The 22,440-nt window shown below is 43.1% G+C and overlaps 1 protein-coding gene across 2 annotated transcripts in view; it reads right to left on the minus strand.

Moving 5' to 3' along the window:
* The window catches only part of LRRK2 (leucine rich repeat kinase 2), a 70,460-nt gene extending 69,412 nt beyond the window's left edge, over nucleotides 1–1,048 (minus strand). Inside the window, exons 1-2 of one of the 2 annotated variants that reach the window (XM_057417788.1) lie at nucleotides 667–1,048; nucleotides 499–584 (exon numbers count right to left, since the gene is read on the minus strand). In XM_057417788.1, the coding sequence (XP_057273771.1) occupies nucleotides 499–584; nucleotides 667–826 (246 nt within the window). In that variant the 5' untranslated portion in view covers nucleotides 827–1,048. The remainder of the gene's footprint in view (nucleotides 1–498; nucleotides 585–666) is intronic. The other variant, XM_057417787.1, reaches the window with a different exon arrangement.
* Nucleotides 1,049–22,440: the final 21,392 nt, after the last annotated feature.

The raw sequence follows: 22,440 nt of genomic DNA on the forward strand, positions 1-22,440 counted from the left end.
AGCTAGAAGAATCGCCCTCCCTCCTCCTCCAAAAAAAAAAAAATAAAAATAAATAAATAACTAACTGGGTTAGTACAACTCTCCAGGATAGGGCTACATATGTATGAATTCATATTGTAAAATTCTGCTTTTCAGAAGTTTGTCTAACCATGTCAGAATTCAATACTGCAACGTCGAAAATACATTAGGTAACGTCACTAGCAATTTAGAAGACTATGTTATACTGTGTTCACACTACTTATTTTCTAGTTCACCTTCTGCCCTTTACATAGAAATGCAATGAGTGGTACCCGCAGCAAGCTGGAACACTTGTCCCTTTAAATGCGGGAGGATACAGCGCCCTGTTACAGACCAGCAGCACTTCATGAAGAGGCCTGGACGAGAGCAAGTTGAAAAGAAACAAACAAGCAGAGCGGCAACCTTTACTCCGGGAAAGGACCGCGGGATCGGCTCATCCCAAGGAGCAAAGCCGGAGCGGCGCGGACCGGACGCCCTTACCTGCTGCACCCCCGCCGCTCTCGGGTACAGGTCCACCACTAGCAGCAGGGGCACGTGGACATTCTTGCCGCTGAAGAGCCGGGGGGCTGTGGGGGGACAGGGACAGGCCGCGTTAGCCACCGGCGGGGCGGGGCGGAGCAGGGCCGGGCAAGATCCCCCGCGCCTTACCGCTCTGCCGGGCCGCCAGCTCCAGCAGGTCGCTCAGGGTCTGCACCAGCGTCTCCAGCCGCTTCCTCTCCTGGACGTTCTGGAGCCGGACGACCAGCTTCCTTAGGGCTTGTTCCTCCCTCGCCACTGCCTCCCCCTCCTCTGAGCCACCGCTGGCCATAGCCGACCCTCTGCCCGCCGCGGCAGGCGCCTCAACTCATCCGCCGGCCACCGAGGCCCGCGTTGACGAGTGCTGAGCTGCGCGGGCCTGTCGCGCGGCCGCGCTCACAGTGCCGTCCGGCGTCACCGGGCGGTTTCGAGCCGCCCCTCCCTCCCGCCGCGCCGGGGACCCAGGGATGGGTCAGCCCTCACGGGCTCACCGCTACTGCCCCTAGAGGGAGCCCGAGTCACTTAAACAAGAGGCTAAAGGAAAGAGCCAGGCGCGCTAGCCGGTTGCCCGTTCCGGTGATTAACAGCACAGCTGCCCAATACAGTCGCAGAGCTGGGGCACAGGTTCCGCCCATTGTGCCTTTCCACGTTATAAAAGGGTCTGGCGGCGGACCTGCCGGCTGAGGTTGAGGGTGGAAGTAGTGGGGTTTATCGGTATCGTGGGAGCTGTCTTCTCTTTTTGGTATTGCTGAAGAAGAAAACATGCATATCTATCTATCTATCTATATACACATAGTGCCCTACTATGTAAGGCAGTAGAGGGGGAGCCGCTATAGGCAATGTATGTACCCAGTGTGCCCCTTCCTGGGTGGGTGGAGTGCCTTCCAGCCTCATGTGGTGCTTGGGTTGTCAGCCTACATGGTGGGTCTGTGAGGGACCAGGGGAGGTGGAGGCGGACCTCAGTTCCTAAGGCTGCTGTGGCCGCTGAGGTGAAGCTGTAGCTCACCTCTGTGAGGGTGGCATGTGCTCCAGCCTTGTGGGCTTAGGTCTGTGGGTTTGTTTGAATCCAGTCTTTGTGGCACTTAGAAGTCAGGTTTCCTCCCAAGCCTTGTAGTGGGAGAGATCGCTGTTTGGAGATAAGAAGGTTCTCTTGCTGTGGCATGCATTGCTTCATTGGTGGTTGATGCAATCTTCCCGAGATCTGGCAATATTTCTGGTACCTCTGCTGCCCTTCCAAGACAGTGGTGTGTGGGTAGGTGACTAGTAATCACTCTTCTAAATAATCCTCGATTAGAAAGGCAGTATCAGTGTAATATGTTACATAAAGAACTTGCATGTAATAATTAAGGGAGTAAACTCTTCAGTTGAACTGGACTTTTGTTAGACAAATATATTTTGGGAGTATGGACTTATTTAAGTTTTTGCTAAGATTGCAGTATTTGGTTGATAAAGATACATAATGTTCATTAAATTAGCTGGCTTAGAGGTCAGTGATTTATTTCTCAAAATTTAATAACATTTAGTAATGCCTGTGAAGCCACATGGTCCTGAATACACTCTCTCTGGTCCTAAAGCTTGTGCATTGCTGTCATCATCATTCTTAGGCTTTTGTGCATAAAGGAACTATTGTGTGGCACCCCAATTACAGCCTGTTAACTAGGACTCCACTTTGTAAATGGTGAGCTAATATCTCCCTTTCTAAAGCACTGGAAAACAAATACAAATGTGAGATAGTTTTATGAAGTAATGACTCACAGCTTGACATGCGTGGAACGCACTACATCTGGACTAAACCAAAAATTACTTGAATTAAACGGATTAGTTCACTTGCAAGGCATCTTTCCTTTCTGCAGCAGCAGTAATTCTAGCACAAAGAAAAATTTTAAAAATTATGTTCTAGATTTAAAGCCTCATTGCTGGCTTCCTGCAGTTTTGACAAGATTCTTTTATATCGCAAATGGCATGAATGCAAATACATCTGTGAGGTTATATCAGGAATCTGCTTTCTCCAGTATCTGCAATGCTGTAGTCATTACCAGACTTAAGCAAAAGATTTTTCAAGTAGTTCATACAGATTGGAAATGCTTGTTGCAAGTTACAACTTTGTGCAAGTTACAACTTGTGATACTGATAGTCATATTAACACAACTTTCAAATCTTGACCTTGACCTGAATTTGAGGCTGGTTTGTGCATTTAGCAGAGCAGCTGTAGTGCTGCTCTGGACTTCCTTGCACTGTGGTTTCTAGAAAAATGAGCAAATAAGAGTTATGCTTTAGCATTTCAGTGAATATAAGCGGTAAAATGTGAATTTCTTTAAAGAAAACTGGGGACTAGGCCTTTCTCCTGAATTATGTTGCTCTCTGTGTGCTGGCCACTTGAGATTTTGTGTATATTATAGTTTGTTTTGCTGCTTTTAGAACCTTTTCTGTGATAGTTTTTTCTGGTCAACTCTCCCATGCAGCCGTTAGCTGCTTAGCAAACTTAAGGCCAGGGTATGAGATAGATGAGTGGAAAGAGAAAGCAAACAGAGCTAAAATGTAACCTTGGTTTATACATTTAAAGATATCTTTTCAGACTCTAGAGCTCTCAACTGCAATTTCTTCAGCATGGCCTAGTTAGGCATCGAGGGGTTTTGTTGTCACTCCACCTCCCTTGTTGCTGCTTAGGTTCCAGATGACTTTCACTTCCAAGCACTTGTGTTCCCTTGAGGTTGCCTTTTCATGTATTTTATGATTATGTACCAGATTTCTGTAGCAGCTGGCTTGTTCTTGAGGCTGGGTGCTTTGTGTGTAAAAGAGTTATTTCCACTTTTTGTTTTTAATGAGATTGGTAGCTAACTGCCCAGTTTGGACTGTTCTATATTTATCCTTTTAGACTCAGATGGGATGACTAATACCCATGAAGTAATATATAGTCTCTGCTGTATGACCATCTAGACAGCTATAAAGACATAACATGACATATGAACGTAGCCAAGACTAATAAACTCTTCTGCCTGATAATGTATAAGAACAGATGTCTACCTCCAGCTTTTGCATTCCAGTATTACAACTGAAAAATTGCATGACAGCAGAGATCCCTGGAGTTATGACACATTCAAATTAATTGGGTCCTCACTGCTTCATGGTGGCATTATTAATGGCATTCCTACTGTTTTAGGCCACCCTGCTTTTCCTTTCTTGCTGTGACTTGTGAAAACCTTGAGGTAATGTGGAGTTACATGGAATATTAAACAAAATTCGAAGACTGAGATTTGGCTTGTAGGGAGAATATAGAACAATGTGAATGTTTGGGTTTCACCTTGATAACTGTCCTTTTAACACACATAATGGGATGTCTTTTTTTGCCAGACTTCACTGTTACGAATCACTAGCTTTTTTTGTAATGACTGTATGAGTGCTGATGTCTGACCACCTGCACTTGGTGCAATCACTTCTGCTTTATGCCTTATTTCATCACATGTGTATGTAATAGGCTTTTGGCAGCAATACGCAATATAAAAACTGGTAAGTCAAATCTGTATTACTACTTTAAGATTCCTCAGTCAGCACCAAGATAGTATCTTACGTTTTGGGTTTGGTTTTGGTTGTTGAGGTGTTTTTTTTTTTTCACATGGATGAAAGGTGTCCCTGTGGAAGGCACAAGAGATGGGAAAAGCAAATTATACTAATGCATGAGCTTAGACCGTATTATAAATAAAAAAAAGATTGTAAGTTATATTTGGTTTGCATGGCAAGGTTTTGGTAGCAGAGGGACTACAGGGGTGGTGTCTGTGAGTAGCTGCTAGAAGTTTCCCCCATGTCCCATAGAGTGGTGTGAGGGAGAAGCAGACTGACTCTCTGTCATTAATCTTCGTTCTAAATTTGATTGGTTTTGTGAAATCTGAGGCAGTTAGCAGTGTAAAGACAATTGCTCATATTGGTGGGTTCAACAGAAATTGAATACTGACCTCTTGAGACAGCTGAACTGTTACTTTTACTTCTGTTTTTGTAAGTTTACAAAAAACAATCCTGATCTTTTTTGCATGCAAAACCAAAAAAAAGTTACAATGAAGGTTTTTCTTTTTTTACTGACCTTTCTCTGATCTTGTATTGATATTTTTCCAGTTGTGACAGCTAATTCCCACACACTTAACCTGACAATGTGGCCTTGTGACTTCTGCTTTTTCACTGAGCTTAAGTTTTATCTGTTTGTAAAATGGACCTGGAAGCTGCTTCTCTTTGACCTTTGCATTTTACAAACTTACTTTAGGCTTTAGCGTTGTTATTTCATTGCCCAGTCAATATTCAACAGTAATTAATCTGAGAATTACAGAAGAGTTGAGGTTGGCAGTGACATCTATTTAGTCCATCCTTGCTCAGAGGAGGGTCAGTTAGGGCAGGTTGCTCAAGCCTATGTCCAGTTGGGTTTTGAGCATCTCCAAACCCAACACTTTGGTGTTGACACTGATTTGGATGTTATGTGATGCTTATAGCATGAGAGATCAGGAAGCACAGAGACTGTCAGTTGTGAAAGCACTGTATGTTGCAATGTGACACAAGCAGTATTTCAGAACTGAAGCTTCCTCTTTTTGACAGGAGAGGGAGGCTGTGTGCAAGGAAAGACTATAGGCTGGTTTTAATGTGTTAGTTGGAAAGGAAGGTGGTCTTCTGAAACAGTTCTTTTTCCCTAGACCATTCCTATTTCTGGTTGTTTTTTAATTTTAATGTGCTACTCTGCTCTTGTGAGACCTCACCTGGAGTATTGTGTGCAGTTCTGGTGTCCTCAACATAAAAAGGACATGGAACTGTTGGAACAAGTCCAGAGGAGGGCCACGAGGATGATCAGGGGATTGGAGCACCTCCCGTATGAAGACAGGCTGAGGAAGTTGGAGCTGTTCAGCCTGGAGAAGAGAAGGCTGTGTGGAGACCTCATAGCAGCCTTCCAGTATCTGAAGGGGGCCTAAGGGGATGCTGGAGAGGGACTCTTCATTAGAGACTGTAGTGACAGGACAAGGGGTAATGGGTTAAAACTTAAACAGGGGAAGTTTAGTTTGGATATAAGAAGGAAATTCTTTCCTGTTAGGGTGGTGAAGCACTGGAATAGGTTGCAGGGAGATTGTGAATGCTCCATCCCTGGCAGTGTTCAAGGCCAGGTTGGACGAGACCTTGGGTGATATGATTTAGCATAAGGTGTCCCTGCCCACGGCAGGGGGTTGGAACTAGATGATCTTAAGGTCCTTTCCAACCCTAACTATTCTATGATTCCTCCCCCTCCCTTTGCTGTTTTATTTGCAGTGCTTTACATCAGTGGGTGAGCCTGCAGAGTCTGTGTTAGGTGTTACCTGGTGGCTCTGTTGCAAGCTTTTTCTGACAGAGTGCAATGTCAGTTACGTCCATTCTTCCACATTCAGTTTTGTCTCGTTATACTCCCCTTAGAGAAGGGAATGAAAATTTAACTGCAGGAGACTTCATAACCACCTGTTTTGTTTTTTAAGTCTGCTTTGAAGAGACCATGCATATTTATGACTGAAGGCGTAATACTCTGAATATTTTTCCCTGTGTAAGATCCCTGTCCTGTGTGTTCTAAGCTCTGCAATGGAATGGGAGTTCTGTTAATTTTAATGACAGAAGGTGCTCAGACAGGGTCTGTTCAGAAGTGATATGACAGTTGTTTGATTCTCTCCTGGACAAAATGCTGATAAATGGTCTATCTGCTTTTTATCTTGTAGCCAGCAGGGGCTCTGTGGTGGTAATGGATTCATTGCTTCAGAAAAAAAGTGGCAGGGCAGGTGTTCTACTCTGACTTTTTCAGCTCATGTTTCAGTTGTCAGGGCTTTGAATTTTAAAAAAGATGAAGCACTTCCGTGGGCTTGAGCTTTCTTGCTGCTCTATGTGAAGGTGCCTCATCTCCACAACTTCCCAACAGATGGGCTTGGATGGTTTTGCTGTGTAAAAATCTGACTGGATGTCCAGGCCCAAAGGGTTATGATGAATAGAGTTAAATCCAGTTGGCAGCTGGTCACAGCTGGTGTTCCCCAAGGCTCAGTACTGGGGCCAGTTCTGTTTAATCTCTTTATCAATGACCTGGACAAGGGGATCATGTCCCTCAGCAGGTTTGCAGATGACATCAAGTTGGGACAGAGTGTTGATCTGCTGGAGGGTAGGAAGGCTCTACAGAGAGATCTGGACAAGCTGCATCAATGGGCTGGGGCCAGTGGTATGAGGTTCTACAAGGCAAAGTGCTGGGTTCTGCACTTGGGTCACAACAACCAAAGGGGCTTGTAGCAAGGTGGGTGGCAGTCTCTTCTCCAAATGAATAAGCAATAGCATGAGAGCAAAATTGCCTCAAGTTGTGCCAAGAAAAGTTTAGATTGGGTATTAGGAAAAAATTCTTCATGGAAAGGGTTGTCAAGCTCCCCAGGGAAATATGTCCATCCCCTGAGGTATTTAAAAGATGTGTAGATGTGGCTCTTAGGGACATGGTATAGTGATGGGCTTGGCAGTGGCAAGTTAATGGTTGGTCTTTTCCAACCAAAATGATTCTACAAAATGTAGCTTTGTAAAAGCAGGCACCCTACTTGAATTTCCAAAAGGTTCTAGGTATTTGACAGTACTCTTTTCTGCAAATGTCATTAGTTTGTTCCTTAAGGTCAGCATAAGAGTGTTATGTATGTATGTATGAATATTTCTGTGATATACTTAGAGGCTCAAAGTATAATGAAAGTGAGATATTCTTAAATACATTTATATATATAATACCTTAAGTTGGGCTGACACCTAGTGGTGGGTGTCTTTTTGATGCAGTAACGTATGTTCTATGAATCCTTTCATCCTGTAGGTCCTCCAAGTTCATAGAACAGTTAGAGTTGGAAAGGACCTTAAGATCATCTAGTTCCAACCATGGGCAGGGACACCTCACACTAAACCATATCACCTAAGGCTCTGTCCAACCTGGCCTTGAACACCGACAGGGTGTTCAAGTTAAACTAAGGCTGCTTAAGACTATGTTTTTGTTAGGTTTTGTTTTGTTTTGGCTTTTTTGTTTGTTGGTCGGGTTTTTTTGTTTTTTCTTGTGTGTTTTTTTTTTTTCCTAGGAGAGGCCTAGATTGCTCAAAAGAAAGGGGGGTCCTGGAGTTCCTGTCCTCCACCTCTCCTGGAATTTCTGTCTTTCTCCTGCGTTCCCTTCCCTTTCATGATCTTTTAGGGTGCATTGTTTTACATTGCTAGGTGTATATGTAAACAGAGCAGATAAGATTACTGTAATACTTCACTGCCCAAGCATTTTTTTCCTGCTCTTTCCTACTGAATAGCTGGTGATGCACTTTGTGGGTCTAAATTAGAAACCAAAGATGATGTTCAGGATGTTTTCTGCCAGTATCTGGCTGATTAAATAGCTTCTGTTAAAGAGGTGAAACTTTCACTTGGCTCAATGGCTCAGTGTCCAGCTGGAGACCAGTAACGAGTGGTGTCCCTCAGTGACTGTGTTGGGACTGGTCTTGTTCAACATCTTTGTTGGTGACATGGACAGTGGGATTGAGTGCGCCCTCAACAAGTTTGCCAATGGCACCAAGCTGTGTGGTTCAGTTGATACGCTGGAGGGAAGGAATGCCATCCAGAGGGACCTGGACACGCTTGTGAGGTGGGCTGATGCCAACCTCATGAAGTTTAACCATACCGAGTGCAAGGTCCTACATCTGTGTTGCAGCAATCCCAGGCACAGCTACAGGTTGGGCAGAGAAGAGATTCAGAGCAGCCCTGCGGAGAAGGACTTGGGGTTGTTGGTTGATGAGAAAATGAATGAGCCAGCTTCAGTGTGTGCTTGCAGCCCAGAAAGCCAACCATATCCTGGGCTGCATCAAAAGGAGCGTGACCAGCAGGTTGACGGAGGTGATCCTGCTCATCTACTCTGCTCTTGTGAGACCTCGCTTGGAGTATTGTGTGCAGTTCTGGTGTCTTCAACATAAAAAGGACATGGAACTGTTGGAACAAGTCCAGAGGAGGGCCATGAGGATGATCAGGGGATTGGAGCACCTCCCGTATGAAGACAGGCTGAGAAAGTTTGGGCTGTTCAGCCTGGGGAAGAGAAGGCTGTGTGGAGGCCTCCTAGCAGCCTTCCAGTATCTGAAGGGGGCCTATAAGGATGCTGGGGAGGGACTCTTCATTAGGAACTGTAGTGATAGAACAAGGGGTAATGGGTTAAAACTTAAACAGGGGAAGTTTAGATTGGATATGAGGAGGAAGTTCTTTCCTGTAAGGGTGATGCACTGGAATAGGTTGCCCAGGGAAGTTGTGAATGCTCCATCCCTGGCAGTGTTCAAGGCCAGGTTGGACAGAGCCTTGGGTGGCATGGTTTAGTGTGAGGTGTCCCTGCCCACGGCAGGGGGTTGGAACTAGATGATCTTAAGGTCTTTTCCAACCTAACTATTCTATGATTCTGTGATTCACTTGACCAGACCTTTAAGGAAAGAAACTGATCTGAACTAGTAAGTGGAACTTCTGGCTTGTTTCTAAAGACGTGCAACGTAAAGCCCGAATTCCTAGCCACTGGCTTTGGGGTTATCTTGAAGATGGTGGAGGAGGAGGTTTAAGGACCAACAGCTTATCTGTGGGAATGTAGCACTTGCCCATGGTGGACTTGCAACGGGATATAGGTTTAAAAAGGAGGTCCCCACAGCTGAGGATGAAACAGCACTCAGTTCATGAAAATAGAGCCAGGAAGAATCAACACCTTTGGAGTGGTTGAACTACATAGATCCTGAGTATAATAGGATGCATTGGTTGTTGGTTTACTTAATCTAGTCTACTTCATGAGGTTTGGTCTGCTAGAAGGTACTACCTCTCCTTATGCTAGTTTTATAGCTTAGACAATCGCCGCTATACCACAATGCACACAGAATTGGCTTTTGTTACCAGCTTGAGGCCCTCATTGTGTCTGACCTAGGTAGCACTACTCATCATGGGATTATTTCACTTCTTTATTTCATTTTTAAATAATTTCTTAAAAACTAGAGCTAGTACTAAATAGCATCAGTGGGTTTACAGGGGTCACTGTCCAGAGCTTTGTCTCTCTTTTTCCAATTTAATTTTTATGGGTCTCTAATTGTACCATAATGTCGGTCTGTCATCAACTTTTATAAAGAGTAGAAACGAAGACAGGGATGCAAATGAGTGTAAAATCCCTGAAGCAGAATTTGAGAACGTGACACCAAGGTACATCATAATCCAGCAACATAAGTTTTCCCCTCTCTGCTAATTTATTAGTGAATTATCTGCACTGTTTTAGGTAAGGAAGAAGATTCTTGGCTCTAGACTAGTCTGAAGCTCTTAAATACTCAGTTTCTCAAGAAAATTAAGGAAGCTAACACTGCTCCTACTACCTTAACTAAGGAAATAAAGATGACGGGCCTTACCATTGTCATTGCTGACAAAGATTAATCTAATTTCAGTCAATATTTTAACAAAAATAGTTGGCTAAGTAAGAGCATTACCAACTAGTATTCCTGTGAGAATGTTCCTGGATTTAATTGATCTTCAGATTGAAAGAGGCAATAAATAAGCTAATTTAGAGACATGTCCTCTTGATAAATGGAATTGGAAGTTTCATGGCACTTCAGTGATAAGCTAGGACCTGCTACATGATAGCTCAGCCTTCCAGTTACTTGATAAAGCACCAGAATGCTTGGAGAGGCATAGGCACCCTTGTTGTGCAGTTGTCGATCACTTTAGCTACTTGCAAAGCTGGTGAGTGCTTCTTACTTTTTACATTTAAACTAATGAAATAGGCTCTTGTTAAATAAAAAAAAAAAGAAAAAGAAAAAAAGAAAAGCTTTGATTTCTAACTACTGCAAAAACATGTCCTGGGCCACAAAGCATTTCCTGGAAGTACTAAAACAGATTTACTAACCGTCAAAAGATTTGTAGTAAGTGGAAAGTTCATATTCTGTAATTATTGGCAAACTCAATAAGACAGTTTTTTCTATAAACTGCAAAGTATATTTGGCCTAAATACTGAACCCATACAAATAACTCTGCCCACTGTGTAATTTTGATTAGACCAGAAATCTGTTGGTATGAGGGGAGATTCTCCATCCTTTATTCCCAGCTCTGTGCTTCCTCAGGTAACTCCTGCTACTGCCCAAGATATCTCTGGCTTAAATTTGGTGTGTTTTTTCGTGTGGTCCTTCACTAGACCACTGGAGGCATGAGTGGTGCCTACTCCAAGACAGGACTTGTGCTGGAGGCCCACGTGATAAGAGAGCCATGCTCTGCTGCAGCATCACTCCCCTCCCTCTTCCAGCATGGCCAGGTGCCTGCCAGCCCTGCTACTGCTCCCAGGAGTGATTGTTTTGGATCTTGCACAGTGCCGATACAAAAAAAATATAATGGCACTGTCAAATACTGTGATGAAGCATTATTAAACTGATTTGAAAAGCATTATGGTATATAGAAGTTTATATACCATAATGCTTTTCAAATCAGTTTAATAATAAGCTGGTAGGCTTCCAGCTACTGTGCATAACTAATTATAGTGTTGAAACTACATTGCAGTTATGAAAACTACTTAAATCTAGTTGTTAATGGCATTGCTATGTGAGCTGAATAATGTGATACTCAGCTTGCTGTCACTGAAATGAAGTACATAAACACAGCATGCATATGTAGTTCCTATACTGCCTGTGGTAGTGATATGGAAGACTTCATAGTCTATTTACACTGGCTGATCTGATCTTAGCAGTAAGATAAAAACCACAAGCCACAAGAAAGTCAAATCTCTCTGTTAATGTTCATGGCAAGTGTGCCAAGTCCTCTGTGCTTTTGCCTCTTTCCAAAGAGGGTATGTGTATCGAGCTGTTCATGAGAAAGGCAGCAGAGCCTCTGGCATCAAGAGTGCAACACTGAATGCTTCCAGTAGCACAGCTGCTTGCTGTAATGTGCATTTATCTTGGTGTTATCGATACAAGCAGTGGTTGGCTTTCTGGCAGGCTCCCTGCCACATCAGCGGGTGATGTTCCAGCTCTGGAAATGAAATGGTACAATTTTGCTTCTTCCCCTTGCACGTTATTAACACGAGTACTGTGTACGAGGTCCTTAGTGTTTTACTTGGTATTGCCAGTGTCATTAAGCCTCTCTCAGACTTGATTTGGCATTCACTTCAGTCTGAGTAATGCTCTATGTCCTATTGGGGGCTGGTTTCCCTACAGCAGCAGTGGGCTTTTCCACTGACTCAAAGGAGGACTTGCTCGAAGGGGAAGTGTGCAATGGGCTCTGCAAGATCACAGGGAAGGAAACATTTATTTGGAATACACCTGTGGCCCTTCTGTAGCCATGTCTTCAAGGAGGAAAAAAAAAAAGCTAGATGACAACTATGGAAAAATAATTGATTTAAATATGCTTTGTTTCAGCTGAGTCCTTAAACAGAAAGGAAGATGAGGCTTTCATATGGGCTGGCCATTGCCCTGTCTGCTTACTGTGATACCTCGGGAATGAGTGTTCCCAAGCTGGTGCTCAAGTCCTGGCCCATGTGGTATGTGGGAATGGCCAACAATTAGGTGTGAGGACCAATGAAATTTGGTTCCGTGGAAGCCAAGAGACTTTGCATAATGGAGAGGAAGGCAAGCCTGACAGGGAGGATGGGATTCCATTTGGAGGGCTGGAGCATGGTCAAGTGAGGGCCTGATGTGCAGGCCATGCCACCCTTCCCTGTCCTGAGCTTTGATAGAGACTTGATCTTAGACCAGGCTGTAAGTGACAAAGTACCTTACAGTTATTTTTCTTTTCTCACCCTAACAAGTAGCAGGAAGGCAGATATTCACCCTCTTACTGTTTCCCCTGGATAGAAATAGCAAATTTGGGGTTTATTCCCCCCCTGCCCCATGCAAGCTGCCAGGCAAGTTTCTTTGAATTTGTTTTATTCAAACAAATAGTTTTATTCAAGCAAATTAGTCACCACTTTTGATGCAGTCAGTGCCTTTAAACGCTTCCGGGTACAGAAGCCATGTGTTTGTAAAACAAAATGCAGCATTGCTTTCTGTTGGAGAGTTATCCACAACACAAACTGTAGTCATTAATCTCAGTCACAAGTACTGTTTAACAGTGTTATCTGAGATGTTTTTGTCTGCTGTGCAGACATCCTTCTTCCTCCATGGTGAAAAGTGAAATGTAGTTCCTGCAAATATTCTCTACAATAAGACTTAATTTCTTCTTTAGCTTTTTGTAATCAGTGAATTGGGACTCAATCTTGTGGATATATGGCCTCAACCTTTTGATAATTACTGTCCTCACATGTCTGTTACCAAGCTAAAATTAGTTCATATTTAGATGCATAAGATGGTGTGAGGTGACAGGAGTGAATATTTGGGGACCGCAAGGCTATTCCTTTTGGAATAGCCTAGTTCCTGTGGTGTTAGTATGTTGGTCAGCAGTTGTAATTACAATAAGATAAACATTGATAGATACTCTTAGATAATGCCTTGTTTTTCCCTCCCAGAGTAATCTAGTCCTAACAAAATTTGTCCAGTGCTAGAGAGGATCCTATGAACAGCAGCCACAACACCATAATTCTTTCCTCCACAGCAAAATTTTCCTTGCCTTAGTTATGGTTTGTTTGCAATGCTCAAATCTCAAATATGTTCATTCAATTAAAGGAAGTCAGTCCTAATGTCACAGTTGGACAATCTTATTCCTTAGTTGTATGCTAAAATTCTTGGACTTTCATTAATTATTTTCATTTCATTTTTTTATGTGTCAGAATTCGTGCACAGCAGGGTTCATGTCAAGCCCATCTGCTTTTGGATTCTTTTGTTTCATGACAAAAAATGGGACAAAATGAACATGGGCAAAGACATTGAACCTAGATTATTAGTAATAAATATCAGAATTCTTTAAAGAGTGAAGCAAAACTAGTTGTAGTTTTATAAGCTCTTAAAATAGTTAAGAAAATCACTGAGCAGAAAAATATGCCCTTTTTACAGTGACTTAGGATGTGGGAGTGGATGATAAATTTCAGTTAGTCTTAACCTCCATTTATGTTGTACTCAAAGTTTTAGTGTTGCTACTCAGTTCTGTGTAGTTTTGTGCTAGTCATTGTAGCCAGGCAACAATTTCTTGGTCTGGTCTTGCTGAATGGTGTTGCTTTTCAATCTGTCACAGGGTTTCACATATATTGCACTGTCTTTAGGTTAGTACTTTTTTTTGGGGAAGACTATTTTGCTCATTTTCCGTCATGCACCAGATGAAAGCCTTGTTTTGTGCAGCTTCCTGCAGTTATATTTTGCTAATCTTTTCCTGCAAAATAATGTATAGAAGGTAGTATGTCAATGGATAGACTGTGACTAAGAAGTCTTTGAGAATTAATTGTAAAACTCAGTGGCTGAATGATGTCACTGTTGTTTTAGTAGAAAAATATCTCTTCATGTGACTGTATTTCTTGCCCCACTGAAATCAAGTTAAAATCCTCTGTACTGTTATTAGAGCTTTCCTTTTCTGCCTTTGATCACATTGGTTGGAAATGGCTGTAGATAAGTCTTGTACTTATTTGATCAATTATGCTTTGATTTAGGCTTTTTATTGGTAGAAAATCACACTTTGAGCTATTTTGAAATGTGTGCACTGGAAGATGTTTTTGGATTCAACCAATTTTGGCATATCCCATTTTCTGTTTGTCTGGAGATTGTTCAAGGTTTTCACTGTGCAATTAATCGGATTTTGGCCTTGGATGGAGTCACAAAAGGAGACTGTAAAGCATTCTGTAATGTAGCCAACTCCTCCAAAATATCTGTTGCAGAGCAGGTTTAATTTAAGAAACTGTAATTAGCATCTTCGTCATTCTGTCACAAATGGATTTTTCTTTTTTGAAAATGAGTATATAGGACAATATTTGTAGTGGAACATGGACTATGACAGATACAGATCTGGATCATGGTATATGCAAATTTTTCCCATTTTGTTGTCAAAGACTCCAGTAAGTTCTTTGAATTCAGCTTGATTTTACAGCACTTATCACAGCGCTGCTGGATGAAATGTACTTCATCCCAGGTACTTCATAATGCAAAACTAACTGCAAGCAATAATTTACTCTGGCCAAAGGATGACAAAACCACTGAAGTAATTGGAGTTGAATAGTAGGTCAGGACATTTACTTGTAATTGTATGTTTATAGCGACATTATATGCATACATACCTGCACATTCTGAGGTGAAATGTATCTAGTTGTGGATATGAGTTCTGACCTGTGCCCCTGTGGACAAGGGATTAAAAAATCATTTGGTCAGTTAGAGTGCTTTTAAGTAAAAGAAGGTGACTTTGTCTTGCAGTTGGGTTGACTTATCTTTGTCCTAAAGCTCAAGTTTTCAAAGGAAAGCCCAGATGCAGCTTGAAAAGAGCTCGAAGTTCAGTTGTTATCAGATCTGCTTCTGAGGACAAGCATTTGACACTGTGACCAGGTATGATATGCAGAGCATTACCTCACTTCCAGGTACCTCTGTGCTTGTTCAGCCTATCATTGAATGCAGATTTTTACATTCTCTAGTCAGGAAGTGACCTTCTGATAGATGCACAAACCTATAGAGAGATCTAACTGTAGTGGTTGCGCTGTGCCCAGAGGATGTGGATTCTGCAGCAGTGAGATATGATTGGCTTTCTAAGCTGTGAGTACACATTGCTGGCTCATACCTAATTTTTCATCCCCCAGTATGCCTACATCCTTCTCTGCAGGGCTACTCTCAGTCCATTTACTCCTGATCCAGTACTGATACTAGTTATTGCCCTGTGCCAGGTTGCAGGACCTCGCAATTGGCCTTGTTGTGCTTCATGAGGTTTACATGGACCCACTCCTTAAGCCTGTCAAAGTCCCTCTGGATGGTAGCCCTTCCCTTAAGCATATCAACTGCACCACTTGGCTTGGTGTCATCTGCAGGCTTTCTGGGAATGAACTAATCCCACTGTGTTATTAATGGAGTTATTCAACAGTACCAGACACAGAACCCTGAGGGACACCAGTTGTTACTAAGCTCTGTTTCGACATTGAGCTGTTGACTGAAACTCTTTGGTCATGGCCATCTGCCCAATTCCTTATCCATAGAAGAGTCTGTATCTCCAACTTAGAGACAAGGATGTTGTGTGGGACTGTGTCAAAGGCCTTGCAGAAGTTAAAGTAGGTACTTAAGTAGCTCTTCATTTGTCTTATTCAATCTTTGTTTGTCACTGATTTAGTCACTCTGTTGTAGAAGGCTACCAGGTTAGTCAGGCACAATTTGACCTTTGTGAAGCCAGAAAAATCAGAAAATAAGTATGCCCCAACTTGCTGGGGTTAAATCATAGAATCATAGAATCGTTAGGGTTGGAAAGGGCCTTAAGATCATCTAGTTCCAGCTCCTTGCCGTGGGCAGGGACACCTTACGCTAAATCATATCACCCAAGGCCTCGTCCAGCCTGGCCTTGAACACTGCCAGGGATGGAGCATTCACAACCTCCCTGGGCAACCTATTCCAGTACCTCACCACCCTAACAGGAAAGAATTTCCTTCTTATATCCAACCTAAACTTCCCCTGTTTCAGTTTTAACCCATTACCCCTTGTCCTGTCACTACAGTCTCTAATGAAGAGTCCCTCTCCACCACCCCTATAGGCCCCCTTCAGATACTGGAAGGCTGCTATGAGGTCTCCACACAGCCTTCTCTTCCCCAGGCTGAACAGCCCAAACTTTCTCAGCCCGTCTTCATACGGGAGGTGCTCCAGTCCCCTGATCATCCTCGTGGCCCTTCTCTGGACTTGTTCCAACAGTTCCATGTCTTTTATGTTGAGGACACCAGAACTGCACATAATACTCCAAGTGAGGTCTCAGGAGAGCAGAGTAGAGGGGCAGGATTGCCTCCTTCGACCTGCTGGTCACACTCCTTTTGATGCAGCCCAGGATACGGTTGGCTTTCTGGGCTGCAAGCGCACACCTGAAGCCGACTCATGTTCATTTTCTCATCAACCAACACCCCCAAGTCCTTCTCAGCAGGGCTGCTCTGAATCTCTTCTCTGCCCAACCTGTGGCTGTGCCTGGGATTGCTCCGACCCAGGTGTAGGACCTTGCACTTGGCATGGTTAAACTTCATGAGGCTGGCATCAGCCCACCTCACAAGTGTGTCGAGGTCCTCTGGATGGCATTCCTTCCCTCCAGCATATCAACCAAACCACACAGCTTGGTGTCATTGGCAAACTTGCTGAGGGCACACTCAATCCTACTGTCCATGTCACCAACAAAGATGTTAAACAAGACCGGTCCCAACACTGATCCCTGAGGGACACCACTCGTTACTGGTCTCCAGCTGGACATTGAGCCATTGACCACAACTCTTTGTGTGTGGCCATCCAGCCAGTTCTTTATCCACCGAGTGCTCCATCCATCAAATTGATGTTGCTCCTATTTAGGGACAAGGATGTCGTGTGGGGCAGTGTCGAACGCTTTGCACAAGTCCAGGTAGATGACATCAACTGCTCTACCCCTGTCCCTCAGTTCTGTAGCCCCATCATAGAAGGCCACCAAATTGGTCAGGCAGGATTTCCCCTTAGTGAAGCCATGCTGGATGTCACCAAGCACCTTGTTGATTTTCATGTGCCTAAGCATGCCTGCCAGGAGAATCTGCTCCAAGATTTTGCCAGGCACAGAGGTGAGACTGAGTGGTCTGTAATTCCCCAGGTCATCCATTTTCCCCTTCTTGAAAATGGGGTTATATTTCCCTTTTTCCAGTCATCCAGAACTTCACCTGACTGCCATGATTTCTCAAATATGATGGCCAGCAGCTTCGCAACTTCATTCCCCAGCTCCTTCAGGACCCACGGATGGATCTCATCAGGTCCCATGTGCACGTTCAGATTTTTAAGATGGTCTCAAACCAGTTCCTCTCCTACAGTGGGCCCAAGGTCTTCATTCTCACAGTCCCTGCATCTGCCTTCCAAGACTTGGGTGGTGTGGTCAGAGCCTTTGCCAGTGAAGACTGAGGCAAAGAAGTCATTCAGAACCTCAGCCTTCTCCAAATCCAGAGTAGCCAGTTCTCCTGAGAGCTTCCTGAGGGGGCCTACATTCTCCCTAGTCTGTGTTTTATTTGCTATGTACCTGTAGAATCCCTTCCTGTTATCTTTAATACCTCTAGCTAATTTTAATTCTAACTGAGCCTTAGCTTTCCTAACCTGATCCCTAGCTTCCTGGACAACATCCCTGTACTCTTCTCATGCCACCTGTCCTTGCTTCCACTTATTATAAGCCTCTTTTTTCAATTGAATTTTCCTCAGGAGCTCCTTATCCATCCAAGGAGGTCTCCTGGCCCTCCTGCTGCACTTCCTTCTGGTTGGGATGCAACACTCCTGAGCTTGCAGCAGGTGATCCTTGAATATCAACCAACAGTCTTGGGCCCCTCTGCCCTCTAGGGCTGTATCCCATGGAACCTTCCGAAGCAGGTTCCTGAAGAGGCCAAAGTCTGCTCTTTTGAAGTCCAGGGCAGTGAGCTTGCTGCACGCTCTTCTCACTGTCTGAGGATCTCAAATTCGAGCATCTCATGATCGCTGCATCCAAGGCTGCCCTGGAGCATCACATTTCCAACGAGCCCTTCCCTGTTGGTGAGCACGAGGTCAAGCATGGCACCTCTCCTTGTCGGCTCCTCTATTACTTGCAGAAGGAAGTTGTCTTCTACACAATCGAGGAACCTCCTGGATTGCTTGTGCCGGGCTGTACCGTCCTTCCAACAGATGTCAGGGTGGTTGAAGTCACCCATGAGAACAAGGGCCTGCGAGCGTGAGGCTTTTCCTATCTGTCTGTGGAGTGCTTCATCCGCAGGTTCTCCTTGATCAGGCGGTCTGTATATATGACAGATCTCTGTTGTTGCAAACAAAATTTAGTTAGCAGAGCATCACTTGTGTGCACAACTAGTAAGCTGTAGGCTAGCAGTCTAGGTTGTACAAATATATATATGAATCATTGACAGAAGAAGAATAAGCTCAGAATTCAAGTATAAGGTTGCAAGGGGAGATTAATAGAATATTTATGATAACAGTAATTTGCCATTATCATTGTTTCTGTCAGATTTCTTCTCTTTAGGAATTAAAAAAAAACCAAAACCCTAAAGGCTGCTTTTGTTGGCAAAATTATTATTGTTCCTTCCTTTTTATTTACTAATTGAAAAATTCACAGATGAGACTTAAAAGTGCCATGTTAGCATTTCCACATTAACCTGTTAGTGCAGAGACGGCTAACAGAAAGGTCAATGCAATTCGTCCGTGTATCCTCCTTGCTACCCTCACTGCAACAATCACTGTATTTAGCCTTGTATTTATTGTTCAAACTTTTACTTTCTCCACTTCCTCTGTAAACATCAGAGGTGAACCTGAGGTTTTGTTTTAAGCATGATTCTGTTCTGAGAACTTCATTTTCTATTCCACTTCTTGTATCAGACCTTAAAGTGTTCATTAGGGCAAAAATGCTCAGAGTGCACAGTGCTTACAGATGTTGCTGCAAATAATCAGTGTGAGTATTGCTTCCTGATATTGCCATAATATGTTGAGCTATCTTTAGCAAAATAAAATCTTTGTTTATTTGGAAGAGCTTCATGCACCATATATTTTCTGTCAGGTCTGCATTTCCTGCTAATGAATATATCTTTGAATAAAATGAACTTGTTTTTGAGATAGTTACCATGAAAACCTAGTGACTGCTTCTATTCCATGATAACGTGCTATTTTTCTGGCTTCAATTGCTTTGGCAAAGAGTGGAAGCATAGAACTGATGAAGGCAGCAGTCTGAAAATACAAGAAATGTGGAAATTTTATGAGAAGAGCCTTTCTGTGAAATCAGGATAAGTAAATTTTGAGTGGTTGCCAAATTTAAGCAAAGCTAATACTGCCACAGACCAGAGTAGCAAGGATTTTTGTAAATGGCACATGCCTGTGTGCTCTGGTATAGTCAAGGATGTTTTACGAATGTCTTCCTAAAAATCTGGAGGCTTTTTGTCTTCTGGTTTATGAAAATAGCTAACTGAGAGACAGTTTCTCGGTCTCTTGTTTGATGTCTGCTGATGAAAAAGGGCCACACAATATATATGGATTTTCCTCCATGGACGACCAAAAATTCACTCAGTCTTTGTATGTTCACATTTTGTTGTACACACAGTGTAAATTAAATATCGTAGCTGTAACTTTTGTTTCCATAGTCTTGCACACCAACACTGTGGCTGTCACTTATCTCATGAATGGTTAAAACAAATTCTGTGGATGCTACTTGTTCCTCCCTTTGCAGCTGCTGTTTCTGTCACAAGACTCTTTTTCACTGCTTGTGTAGAAATGTTGCATTTCCCAGGCTTATTCACAGCTCTAAAGCCATCATGCTCCATTGTGAAGCTCAGATGCAATTAACATCATCCACTCAGCAACATCCTTTGCTTGTGCTCTTTTCTTTCTTGAACTCTTCATCACTAAATGGATGTGTTACTGTATAAATCTATGACATCTTGCACATTTTATAATTGGTCCTCTTAAGAATATAGTGACACTGTAAATGTTCTGTCTCATAGATCACTGATTTTCTAATGAAGGAATGGAATAATTCCTGTATGAGGAACAGTTTGCTGAATCCTCATCTGGGCTCTTTGGTCTCGAAGAAGGAACTGATAGAGGTTATGCATGTATAAAGCTGTGAATGGCAAGATCTGCATAGGGAACTTCTTCATTATGTGCAAGAATTAGTGGGTGCCAAAGCTGCTCAGCCCATGGTAGGTTCAAAACAAATGCAAAATATAATCCATCAAATATGTTACTTAGTTGTGAAACTGCTGATCACAGGACATTGTGGATGCTAAAGATTTGCATTTGTTCCAAAAATGATTAGATTAATTCATAGAAGAAAAATATATCAATGACTTGTTAAATACAAAGATTCACTCCTGCTGTAGGAAGTCTTTGAGATAATTCCTGGCATCAGTGCTGAAGTTTGGACTGCTCAGATCAAACCTGGACATCTGGCAGGTCTGTTCTTACTCATCTGTGGTGCTGTAGTCTGACACTCGGGACTTCATTGTGCAAATGCTGGGGAGAAATTTGTCCTGAAATATCTGTGCAGCTGAGGAAATGGAAGGTATTGCTACTATGAGAAACAGTCCCAATGACTCACTGAAGCTGAAGGGGGAGCAATGGGGGAACCAATAAATATGGTATCACAAAACGGTTGAGATTGGAGCAGTTGAGATGACCCCTGGAGGTCATCTGTTCCATCCCCCTGCTCAAGCAGGGGGTACCTAGAGCTTTTTGCCCAAGGCCATGACCAGACTTCTATATATCTTCAAGGAGGGAGATTCTACCACCTCTCTGAGCAACCTGTGACAGTGGTCAGTTACCGTTGCAGTAAAAAAGTGATCCCTGATGTTCAAAAAACATCATTTGTTTCAGTTTGTGCCTGCTGCCTCTGGTCCTGTCACTGGACACAACTGAAAAGTGTCCAGAACAGTATCAAAAATGTCAGCAGTTCAGCAGGTTGAGTCCCTGGCTGTTACTGAATACATGGGTGGTCAACACAGAAAACTCACACAATTGGGCTTTTTAGCTAGATTCGTAAGCATGAACTGTGGTACTGCCAGCTGCAGTGCAGTGACACTCCAGAAGGAAAGACTGTCCTTGTCTGCTTATCACACAGACTTCAAGTGCGGCTCTGGACATAGAGAAAAGGTTTTAGTACTAGAGTTCCTGGATGAGCTCTTTAATCTCTGTTACATGCCAAAACCAAACTCGACACAGAAATGTGTTTGGACAGATGGAGGCAAAGACTGTCACGTTATACAGTGTCTTACTGTTGATATTCTGAGTATTATCCTTTGACCTGCCTACAAACAGCTCTCTATCTTTCCTGTTCTTAAATTCCCCTGCCTAAAGTTCAGTTTTGTGACAGCTCTGAAACCACAAAGTGATTTTAATTCCCTTTCTCCAGCTCTTGCTCAGTGTCGCAAGCATCCAATATGTCTGAAATCTTTCTTTAGAGAAGTAATTTCTCTGCTTCCTTAGCTCTACTGTGTGCTACCACAGATAACAGTTCAGCTGATAAATAAGAGTTTGCATCACCCATTGACATGTGTTAACTCCTGACTTCTGAGGATGGCCATGTTCTTCCAGATGCTGCAAAACCAGATCTACAAGTGTGGAATCAGTAGGCTGCAAGAATTGTGGAGTATATCCTGACCCCAAGGTATGTAAAGAAGGGCTTATTTGCGTTAGAGGACTAACTCCTCCTGGGCAGGTATTTTCAGGGTTACTGGAACAGTGTAGCTTGGAATAGTGTCTACTGAATATGGTTGAACTTGTACTTGTAGATGTTCATCAGATTAACTACTTCAAGGACTACTAAGGGAGGAGGAGAAAGATGAAGGTAGAATGCAGGAAAAGGGCTTGCAAATGGTCAAGGTTAGTGGAAACGCACCAGTGAGTGCTTGTGTGATTACATTACAAGGAGACGCATAGTATCTGCCAAGCCTTAGACTTAGTAGCCTTTACAACCAATTCCTTGGTAAAAATCTCATGGGATTTGATATAGCAAATTGGATACAGTTCTTGTTGATGGCTCTAATGCATCTGAAGAGCCACTGGCTGGTAGGGTCTGTCCAGCCTTATGTTATGCATATTTGGGAAGTCAACACTCAAAAATTTCTCAATCTTCCCCCACAAACATGCTTATAGCAGACATATATGGGTTTCCCTACTCTCCTGTGTGAGTCAGTAATGGCAAAGTTCCAGAGGGAAATACTAACCCTTATCCCCAGTGGTATAGCCTCCTGAGAGATGGTTTGTTAGTGCTGAATAGCAGATGTTAGATTCTTTGATACCCAGAAAGCTGTGGTCACATCATTGTCCATCCTGTGTGTATATATTAGTCATTCCCACCAGAAATAGAATGGTGATAGCCCAG

This window comes from Pezoporus wallicus, unplaced genomic scaffold (assembly GCF_028554395.1).
Source record: "Pezoporus wallicus isolate ANWC-B61680 ecotype Strahan unplaced genomic scaffold, APGP_CSIRO_Pwel_v1 contig_5542, whole genome shotgun sequence".
NCBI lineage: Eukaryota > Metazoa > Chordata > Aves > Psittaciformes > Psittacidae > Pezoporus > Pezoporus wallicus.